Genomic DNA, 11666 nt, shown 5'->3' on the forward strand with positions numbered 1-11666 from the left:
ATGACCTTTCATATACGTAGGCATTGATTGATCAATTTCGTATAGACATACACATAGAACAAATCTTCTATCTTCACATTCATAAAAGTTACATTTATTTTCATGTCCACCTACAACTATTAACATTCTCAATAGGTAGAAATATGCGCTATGGACATCTTTTAACGATATTCAGTCATTTGGTTTACCCGCCAAGGAATTGCAAGCTGATTCTTAAACAAATCATTGAATAAGAACACACAAAGAAACAACAATGATCACTACGATCCTACAATTCCTTACAATTGATCCCACAAACAAAAATGATAACTACAATTGATCCTAGTGTAAACAAACAAAAACACTGCAAAACTGAGATTTATTCTTATTTGATTCAAAATAGACTACGTTCAGGATTTATAAAACCTCGAAAGACCCGATCTAAAGTTCTAGAATTTTACGTATCATAGAAATAAATCAATTTTCATATCTGATTCCCTTCTTTCGATATCACTACCTCACACGGTATATCTCTATTTAGCCTTGGTATCCTAGTTACAAAGGCCGGGACATAATTCCTCATTTCAGAAACAAAAGCAGTGTGCGCGGTACATAAAAGAAAGGAGGGACAGATAAACTAAACTAGGTCATGCGTCATAGAGAAGATCCTACATGAAAGGCTGATGAACACATTGTTTCCCGCAGTCGCGCCACTTTAACCTGTCGGGCGAGATTATACGAGAGTTCAGAAGAGACATGGCGGATGTAGCAGGTGTTCGGCAGCGAAGATCCCGCAAATTTTCCTTCATGTGTGGAACGAACTGTCTAGCCCTTGTGATTTTAACACTGTTGGTTGGAAGAAATAGCGCATTTACAGGTAAGAATTTCAAGTCTTCTATGAACTACATGTAACCTTCTTGCTCTGCAATATTCGCCATAATTTGACACTTCATAATTTAATGCATTATCCCAACTTATGTCGGGAAGTAAGGTTGAACGTTTGATATTTTCCCCACATTTAGAACCATTATTCTACCAGAAAAGTGCCACATTTCTAGAGGATATTATCATTAGACAGCTGGAATAATCGACTTCATTTTCAATGTATTCACGGGCACCATACATTACGGCTAGCTTGTAACAGACGCACTCGATTTTCTACAATGCGTTTTCTTCCGTTCATGTATTTATATTGCAATAGACACGAAGAAATACAAGAATCTACTTCTACGTCTTTTAAGCGCAACGTACTACAGATACATGTTTGTCCCGCATATTTGTTGCCTGGCAACAAGACAAAGCCAACAGATACCTGGTGAGACCCGGGGATATCTCAAAGTAAATATAGGTGTGTTTACGGTACGTCGCTAGGCAACCGCAGGTGATTTCGCCTCGGGCGTCCAAACACGACACGTTTCTATTGAGCCGCATTACGGTAATTACCCCTGTCAGCGCCTCAATGGCAATTATAGAGGATTCCATGCATCTATGATGTCTGAGCCGCATACGAGCTGTTCATTGTTGTTCAATCATAAGTTGGATGAGTGCGTTTCTGAGATTTTTTCTCGAATATCATTCGTCCGGATGCGCATTCAGCTCTGTAAGTCCGCAATTAAAACGAAGGTTGAAGGGGTTAGAAATGCAGGAATGGCGGAAATGCGGATGGATTCGTGAGAGCTGATCGCACAGGTACAGGTCTCAACGGGATAGCAGATATGCCTGGCAAATATGGGTCGTATATAACATGAAGCGAAATGAAGAGTATATCAGAAAGTATAGATTTTAGAAAGAAACCTCGAATGTGAAATAGTATGTATGTAAATAACAATGAAGATATTTCTCAGGGGGAAGAGTTGAGTTTTTTTCTTTGTATCAAAGTCTTTTTCAGCGTTGCTGTTCAGATCATAAATAGTGCAATCTACACCAAAACAGTTACTGGTTTGTCCCTAGATGATGTTTGATTTTCAGCCGTCCTTCTAGTATCGTAATCTACTCTTTTTGTGTATCAGGACGCACTGGCTTGATTTCATAGTGACATCCCCGCTGGACAATCCAAAACTGATGCAAAACAAAACACTAGAAAATTCCTAATTTCTTGAATCTAAACTCTTTAGTGAGGACGACGAAGGTAATATAATAATGATACACAGAACACAACATAAGAAAACAATTAGTGACTTATCATTGCTCTTTATTGAGCTGTTTCATCTTGTTTTAGAAGATGGTAAACCAATAATTCAGCCCATCAAGCGGCGCCCCTGGCGCCCAAGGTTATATTGTACCGTTGAGTAGTTTTCACACCTTATGGCATTTTGAAAGTAAAATTGGATCTATTGATAGACAAACTACTGTTGCTTATTGTTCAACGTCTTCTTGTTTCCCAAAATAGGACTGAGATCGGGATATGGTAGCGTGGCAACTCCTCTTCCTAAAATGCAAAAGAAACATATTACTTATTACCTATGTATTTTATATCTTATTGTCTCGTTGTGATATTGAATATAGTGACAATTCTAAATGGTCAAATTGTCTAAATCAAATTGAAACAGGCCTCAAAATATCAAACCCTTTGCGAGCTTTTCGCGATTTCCCCATTCCCGAAAAGACCGAAATTTGGCAATTTGGCGGTCGTTTTAACACTTTTCTCGTCGCGGCCGGGAGCGGTACTGCAGATTAGGCCCTGAAAGGGTATACAGTCCCTACTTGTAAAAATGTGAAAACATACAAGACATTAGGCTTAGAGTCAGAGAACACTTTCCCAAACAGGTCCAGACATATTCATCTACATTTAAAAAGACCTTTAATACTTAAAAAAAACCTAGTTGACATAAAAAGGGTTGATTTTTAGACACCGCGCGAGGAGCTCATGTAACAATGTGGCCGCCCGATGAAGCGCCACCTATGTTCATGTACACATCGCTTTTTGTACGTAATAAGTAGGTTATAAGGATATATATGGACATAATCCACTTTCCCTTGACAACTTTGGCTCTTTTTTCAACTGTGCACCCCCATATATGATAAACATCTGGGCAGCAGACCACGAAATGATATAATAGCAAGCACATACTGCAAAATATAGACTGGTTTCAAAGTCATATAAACTGAGCTGGTTCACTGAAATTATAGTGAAAACACTGCACTGTAATCAATGTAGTTAACAATTTAATGCTAACTGAAATTACCTACTTGTATTTTGATATAGAAGATAGGCACTTCCAAAATACAATTCTAGACGGCTAGAGATTCAAACAACTAGTCAACGTTACATTTTCAAGGCGTGCGTGCATGCTGGCTTTTCCTTCGTAACAATACAGCACTTGTCATAATGCGTCTGATCATTGTATCACAGTACACCTAACCGATCAGTGCGGAAAGACCATCAACATCAAAAGTCACGGCGGCCAGGTCAGTTCTCAGGCGGCGGCGAGGTACGCAGCCGACACCGACTGCGAGCTCACCCTCCAGGCCGACTCCGGGAAGAACATCTACCTCCGGCTGGAACGACTCGACATACCGGACGGAAGGTAAGATCATACCCTGTTTGCAGTCACGTGACTATGACGTATTCAACCGTCCGCCATGTTGGTTGGTTAGATACGCGTGCGCAAAAACTCCTACACCAAGGAGGAGAAATCTAACATACCAGACGCAAGGTGCATGTCAAATTCATGAAATGTGAATGAACATTTGAATTCTGTTACCTTCAACTTACCTGCCTTTTACCTTTGCATATTTAAAGAGTATCGCGCAAGAGAAAAAGCATGACACAAGAAAGTGAATAAGCGACAATTTTGAAAATGAGAGCTAGCAAGAGGGCATCTGAAAGGTAATGAAAGCTTCTATTCTAACAATACCATTGGCGTATTCAAAGGAATGCATGCATCTAACATTTCATCCTAATCAATATTCAATTCTACGGCAGCAATGGACAGAATTGCGGAGACAGTCTGCGGATTTACGACGGTCCGTCGGCGACGGGAAGCTCTCTCGGCGGCCCGATTTGCGGCTCCAGTGCCGGCGGGGAATATGAGTCGACAGGGGACGCCGTGACCTTGAAGTTCACCTCAGACTCCGACAGTCAGCGAGGCAGTGGATTCTTCATTGTGTATGCTGCCTTTGATAGTGGTAAGATGGATGAATAATTTTGATTACGTTGGATGATTTTATTCGAGGCTAAGATCTATATCAGAGTTAACTAGTTAAAGACCAATTTCATCCTCAATAAGTCCGTTATCTTAGATACAGAAAATAATATTCTATAAAAGACTGTGCATATGCATTTAAAATAAATGATATGTTTATAGGGCTTGCAACTATTCATGACGCCTTTGAATGTATAGAATTACTTCTCAAATTTAAGGTTGTTATTGATGGTGAGGCAACGGTTTTTTGAGGCCACAGGGATTGTGCTAAGCCCATCCCTCTCATTCCACCGCCAAAGTCAGGAACCAAATTTACACCTGGGTGGAGTTAGTGAAGTCGTAGACACAATGACACCACGTCTAGCCAGGAATGCCAGGAATCGAATTCATAGCCTCTAGTGATGACAAAAGCTGTTTTAAAACATCGTTTTCCATCTTCCCCAGGTTCTCCCTGTGACAGTGACGAGTTTGAGTGCGGGAACGGCCACTGTATCTCCGAGAACCTGAAGTGCGACCTGGCGGACCACTGCGGAGACAACACTGACGAGAGCAGCAGCGCGCTACACGCCAACTGTGCAAGTAAGGAACGATCCTATTGGACATTTAAAGTCATGTGACTATATGACGTGATTTTGCGTCCGCCATGTTGGAGGTTTAAAGATTCTGTGAACATAGCAGCGGCAAGTGATTTTCATAAGTTGTGACGTGACATACAAGCCTTCTTTTCGTTGGCCTTTGATTTTGCTTACTAATAGGTTGTTTGCTTCTTTGTAAAACTTTGCTTGTTTGTTTGTTTGTGCAGAGGACAACTCAAATGACTAGACTATGAACGTGACTACAAAGTTTTCATAGACCATTTTCGCCACATGTGCTTTAGCGGGATTTAGCCTGAGATGTACTATCTATCAGTTTCCCCCTTTGGGTGTTGCTGCCCTTGGTACTGAAAAGACTACAATTGAAAATCAACTTTGACATGTTCTAACGTCCTTGTCAGCTGTAAATTAGGGGGCTCTAGGTAACTAGAATGATTTCTGGAGGTGGAAGGAGAGGTATGGGCCCCGCCTTTTGATACCGTGCTCTAGACACAGTGGATAACAACTCCTACGGCCCCCAAAAGCTATGAGACCATCTTTAGCTTGGTGTTCTTTGTATGTGGCACACTAAGTTATTACTTGAATACAGTGTCACACTGTCATTGTTTCTGTCCAAAATCAAATAAAGTGTTTTCTTTTGCAAAGATGGAGCTGCAAGTGATAGCGTGACTGTGGCCCAGTCACGTGGCCTTGGTGTGGGAGTGATCGCCGCCATCGCGATCGCCGTGATCCTCTTCGTCGTCCTGATCGCCCTCGCCGTCTGCTTCTTCATCCTGCAGAAACAGGACAACAGCGCCTCCCAGCAGACCGACTCGGAAAAGCAGGAGGTAAGGGTTTTTCGCGGAAAATAGCCTTAGTTCCTGGTAGACATTAAAAAGATGTAGCCTAGGACTTTAACCTGTGAGAGTTATGGTATTCTTTTTTTCCTTTTGGGAAAATTATTCTCTTCTGTGATTTAAAAAAAAAAAAAGTCAATTCATTGTACCGTGTTATGCTAATGAACTCTACTTTATTCTATTCCACTATACTGTACTGTAATCTACTCAAAACCACTCTACTGTGTGTACTCTACTCTACTCTATACTGTACTGTGCTGTACTGTACTGTACTGTACTATACTATACTGTACTCCACTCTACGCAGATTTTTGGCGGAGCCCCAGGGGAGGACTCTATGTTTGATCTCGTGAGTAAGGTGTGATTCTAATCGTCTCCTTTTTTCGTCTTTAGCCTGCCCTTCAAACCGTTGCTTACACCAGTAACCCGGCAGCGGCAAAAACAGCCCGCGTGGAGGAGGAAAACCTTGCTATAACGGAGCTGAGCGAGCCATCGCCTTCACATCAGCCACCTCCGGCCCAACAGCCCAGTCCAGAGGAGCCCGCTCTGCAAACCGTTGCCTACACCAGCAACCCGGCAGCGGCAAAAACAGCCCGCATGGAAGAGGAGAACCTCGCTATAGCGGAGCTGAGCGAGCCATCGCCTTCACATCAGCCACCTCCGGCTCAACAGCCTCGTCCAGAGGAGCCCCAGCTCTACCCAGACCAAGAGCCCGCCGACGAGGCTGCTAAGCCAGTCTATCCTGACGCCGTGCCCGGGCCTCCTAAGTACATACCACCGCCTGTGGCACCCGCATCCCCGGTCAGGGATATGACACCCGTGGAACATGCATGAAGGAAAGATACTAACGTTGTTATGGTAATGATGATATCATTGTTATCATTACCATTGTGTTAAAGAATATCATTTTGAACCACGCTAATCATGGTGAAGGTAGTCATGGCGAGTTTGAAGTCACGGACATATTGTAGAGAAAAGTTGAATCAGAAATGTTTACACACACACAAAGGCAGAAGGTCTGATTGCAATTCCTTGCAGCAACGTAACAGTATTGTATTCATTTACTTTTATGTCTCACCAAGTCGTTTGAACAAATGCAATCCTAAAATGTCAAAACTAAAACATTTGCTAGTAGTATTCTATTGCTGCATAGATATAACGGTATACCTTGGTTGTATGTACTATCCACATTTTTACAGCTGAAACATTTGATATTATGGTACCTTTTATTGTATGTTACAGCGAAACAGAGCCCAGTCAAAACAGAGAGGTATAGATCCACATGTCATAGCTTATAAGTACAGCAGAACATGTAAACAAAAGCATATATAAGTACCGATATCATGATGTATATCACCATATGTTTATAATTAAAGTAACCATTGTATTTTATATTCCTTTGGTAGTATGTTAAAGTATATCATATATATATATTGGTCATATATTGAATATTGTGTAATGTGTTCACAGTACAAGGCTTTCCCGTCCATTTGTGAAATGTGTTAAAAACCAATGTTAAGCTTAGCACAAATAAAGACCAATGTGTGTTGCATAAAACTGTACATATCGTCCTTTAGAAAAGTGTATACGATAGATATACTATTCATCTTACCGTATACCTCTTTTAAAGCAGCTGTCGCAGTATATATATATATATATATACATATCTCATACCAATCAACAATTCGAACATTGTATTCGTCCATATGAATTTTAACATAGAATAAAACGTGTGCTTTTTCAGCATGTTTATGTACTTCTCAGCAGCAGCATTTGCTATATAAATTTATATATTAAGTCATTATATTCATCATTAACACATTTGGAGTCAAATTGAGCGAATAAGTACCTTTAGAAACTACGTTTTTTTCAGCTTTCAATGAGTGGTGGCAAAGCTCCATGCGCGCCTTTGTTCCATTGTTTGGTTTTAGATTTGTTGTTCCCTTTTCCACTTTTATGGCTCTTTACCGGAGGAAGGTCCGTTTCAGTCGCGGCGTCTCTCTTTCCGGTGTTGTTTACTTCAGTTTCTTGTCTGTTCCCCAACGATGGAAACCTCAAACGGTCGTCTCGATCACGTGGTTTCAAAAGACTGAAAGCGTCGTCCTTTTTCATATCCTTGAAATCCTTCAATGGAGGAAGCTTCAACCTCGGGCTTATCGAGTCTCGTCGTCTTTTCCGAACAGTCTCGAAGTGACTACTTCGTGTTTTCTCGGTCACCCTCGGGAGGTGATCGTACTCGGGGCTCTTCTCGGGTGTTTCCGGTAATAGCGCCCTCTTTTCCTCGCGTTTTCGTCGTTCCTCTTCTTTCCTTTGCTCGGGGAGTGACAAAATGGCGGGAAGAGACTCGTACGCAATGATACGTCCGTCCCTCCTTCCCTCTCGTAGAAGATCTTGTGATTTTTTCATCCGTTCGACTTTTGGATCTTTGGGTTTGTACCACCGGTCGGTGTCCTTTTTGATGGCGTCCAATGTCATCCCGCCGTATCTACCGTAGTTCGAACTCATGTCTCCTTCGTATGGATTTTGACTTTGACTTTGTAACGACAGTTTCCGCATCAGTCCCCGGCGTAGACCTTCTATGTTCGATAAAGACTTGGTCAGCTTCTGACGTTGTTGTTTGACGCGGTATTCTTCCGCTTGTCTTGTTTTCTCTAACTGCCTGTGGGAACAATGACAAAAAAAATCCTCTTAAAATCTTAAAGACAACTTTGTAATGTCATTTGTGTTCTATGGTACGCACAGCTACCTATCAATGCCTGCGTTTGTCAACTTGATTTTTTTCATCACTTCCCGATTGTAATAAAAACTGATAAATTACTTCCTCCTGCCATGAAAAATTAAACACACCAAATGCGTTTTTTACACGGCAGCGTTGGTCATATTTTACATGCGTGTCGAGACCAGCCAAACCTAACTTTTTGTGGCTTTTTATATAATAGTTGAGGACCCCAGAATATAAAAAATAGGAGGAAATCATCGTACGTTTGAAATAAAAAAAGGGCCATAAAAGGAGGAAGTAATGAAAATTAAGTGTTTACTGTCATTTAGACGCCCTTTTAACCATCATTGTTATACTATTTCATCATATGACATCTACAAATATTTTATCTTATGTAAGCATGTAGTAAGATTAACACACAAAAAATAACATAAGGACGAAAGTGTATCCAAAAATACGCAAGGCAAGTTGAAGGGTTTCCCGCAAGTCCAAAAACACCACATGATACTTTTAAGCGACTTGGAGAAATATGTGATGGCCAGTATGTAATAGTACAATTGATATATGTTAGCGTGTTTTTTTAATCATTCTGGAATGATGTTATGTGCACGTGTGCTTATATATGGCATCCGACGGTCTATGATAACCATTGTAAAATCATAATTCACATCAGCATACAGCTCCGGCTATGGCTAAACAGTCGACAATCTCTGCCACATACACATAAGACACATCTGTAAAGTAAGTGTAGCTCTGTCTGAGTGGCAAAGTTTTAGTGTGCTTACCTGGTGAGAAAATCGGTCCGTTTCCTCTCTATCTTGTTGAGTACTGATATGTGTTTCCTGTTGTGTGATTCGGTCTTCTGAATAGCAAAGAACCGCCCCTGGGTCAGGCTGATTGACATGGCTGCCTTCTGAGTCTGCGCACAACGGTACCTATAGAATAGTAGTGGGGAATATTTCGCTAAAAGGGCCGCATTCAATATGATAGTATTGTGCAAAGCTTCGCCAAGAAGACGAAAAGAAGGCGAAAGTTTAAAAAAATACAATACTAGAAAAGAGTACTTAATTTGAAAAAACAGGAGTAAAATATTGAGAATTAGCCGGGTCCTTACATCTTCTTGGAGATTACGCATTTAGCTTAGGCTTGTCGCAGATTTCAAATTAGGGGTTCGCTAGAATGCTGTAATGTTAAAATGTTGTGAAACTATGGTACTCCCAGGAAGGCCATCTAATTCAAAACTCTATGCGTCAAAATTCACGTAGTATTTTCGGAGTAGTTTAAATGAGAGTATGTTCTCCAGTTGTCAAAGTAAGGATAAATTCGTCAGTTAGTTAACAGACTTTAGGAATTTTCAAGAACTCCACGGTCCACCATGGTCAGGGTTTGACCATCACAGGCCGTGGATTGGAATGCAGTAATTGAGAAGGTCGTGTTCCGGCCTTGGCGTCGTAGCAGACGAAGCCTTTCAAACCCTTGTAAAAGAAAGGCATGGTCTTACTATGCGTCTTTGTAACCATACCTTTTGCAGATAAAAAGAAATGAAAAAGAAGCTTTAAAAGAGGTTTGAACCTCCTTGAAAGGTGCAATATGTATAACAGTCTAGTGAACTAAACTGTAGACCCAACTAGTCATTTGTTCATATGCGAAAACAATGCACATCGTTTAGTTAAAGAAATTGAACATCTCGTATACTGTTCACGACTTCAGACGAGATGGCGATTCCTTGCACATGATGTATGGATTTTCTTATAAGTACACAATATTTCCATATAATTACAATACTTTGCTCTCAGAACTTGTAGAAATTACCAACAGCAATACAACTACAACAAAAAGCTAAATCACAATCGAATGGGATATAAGAATTGCTATTTTACTTTGAGGAAACAGCCACCCTACCTTGTTTTGAAGCGCCAGAGAGTAACTCTTGCCCTTCTTACCCATGAAGACTGAGATCTTGATTGGCGTCTTAATGATTGAAACAGTTTCTTAAGAGCTCCCAGGATGAGGAAAGCCAACAGGTGTTCACATAACCACCACCTTAATCTCAAACACAAACCAAGTCAAGATTTCTTACCTGCGATCCTCTCAAACGCGTGCAGAGGTTGCCACAAAGACCACATGGACACCCAAGGGTCCTCAAGAACGGAGCTAAGACTTTGAGAACTCCTTCAGCGAGGGGTGTGTCAAGTATTGGTTCAGTTGCAGCTTTTCGGACGCGGTATTTGGCGCGACTTGCTACATCTCGCCTACCTGGGAATCTTTGCAACCTCAACACAAATGTCGCCTTTCCCTGCCTTTACAACGTAACCGTATCCGTTGCAATGCGTAGGCTGTGCATTGTGCGCTATTATACTCCAACAAGTATCCCTTCTGGTAACAAATGGGAACTCTACAACGAAAACAACACACGAGATGGCTCCTTGACAGCTTACTGTAAAAAGAGACGCTCAACACCCTTACAGAGCCGGTGTAGGAGTATTCTTCCGTGACGATTTGTGTATAGTTACCAGTCGACTGTGTTGACTAAACTGTCGCCGATGTTTGAGCAATGTCGTTTGATTTACATAGGATTTTCTCGTACTTCAGGTGTGTTTAGAAAACCTGTCCTCATAAGGTCTCTTTGAAGGATAATTCTACACTCTTTAAGACGCTTCAGAAGACGGGAATGTGACGAAAAGGCGTCGCGACCTTGAAGCGTGTTAGTGTTCTTGTTGATATGAACTCATGGCAACAGTATGTTAGTTCTCCAAGCTTAGCGGTCACGAACAATTGAAGCTATACACACGCGTTCCGTTCCGCTTGATCAGTCGTTTACGGTCAAATGCGGCGAATGGTCCGCTATATCCTCACCCGTGTGACCGTATCGCACAGGTTACTGTGTATATCAACTCCCCTTTGGTTATCTAAACAAGATGGTGGAAAGGGATTCTCTATACAATGACACGGTGGTTTTGATGAGTGATGACTACCTATCTCACTGACTACCAACCCACCATCGCTATAATGTATGTTTACGGAAAACAGAACTTTTGTTTTGCTTGTTTAACTCGCGTTTATAGGCTCCTTTATTGACACACATGTGCTGTAATTGACACAGTTAAATAGGACAATAGCAGCTAACCCCCCACTGCCGTTATTGAAAACTAAAAAAAAGGAAGTCCTAGTACATGAGCATAACTTTATAAGCAACACCTGTTAACGTAAGTACATGCAAGATTTGATGTTTATGTCAGCCTTGCAATACAAAAGGGTTTTGATACAGGAAATGAACACAGAATGATAGTTGTTTCTTTTTTTTCTTCACAAAGCATAAACTACAAAGATTTTATCACTCAGATGGCCTCAATAATTGCCCAAGATTCGTCCACAAGACTGTTTATAATTCACA

At 41.1% G+C, this 11666-nt stretch overlaps 2 protein-coding genes across 2 annotated transcripts; one reads left to right on the forward strand and one right to left on the reverse strand.

Annotated features, from left to right (window-relative positions):
• Positions 1-580: 580 nt before the first annotated feature.
• On the forward strand, positions 581-7296 carry LOC136423037 (uncharacterized). The gene is made up of 6 exons (XM_066411033.1): positions 581-856; positions 3332-3506; positions 3905-4107; positions 4569-4703; positions 5363-5544; positions 5947-7296. Exons 1-6 carry the CDS (start codon positions 736-738, stop codon positions 6385-6387), a joined length of 1257 nt encoding a protein of 418 aa, XP_066267130.1. The 5' UTR covers positions 581-735; the 3' UTR covers positions 6388-7296.
• On the reverse strand, positions 6759-10877 carry LOC136423038 (uncharacterized). Its single transcript, XM_066411034.1, has 3 exons — positions 10353-10877; positions 9058-9207; positions 6759-8212 (listed from the first exon to the last, which is right to left on the reverse strand). The coding sequence occupies exons 2-3, from the start codon at positions 9174-9176 to the stop codon at positions 7423-7425; spliced, it is 909 nt and encodes a 302-aa protein (XP_066267131.1). The 5' UTR covers positions 9177-9207; positions 10353-10877; the 3' UTR covers positions 6759-7422.
• Positions 10878-11666: the final 789 nt, after the last annotated feature.

This window comes from Branchiostoma lanceolatum, chromosome 17 (assembly GCF_035083965.1).
Source record: "Branchiostoma lanceolatum isolate klBraLanc5 chromosome 17, klBraLanc5.hap2, whole genome shotgun sequence".
Taxonomy (NCBI): domain Eukaryota; kingdom Metazoa; phylum Chordata; class Leptocardii; order Amphioxiformes; family Branchiostomatidae; genus Branchiostoma; species Branchiostoma lanceolatum.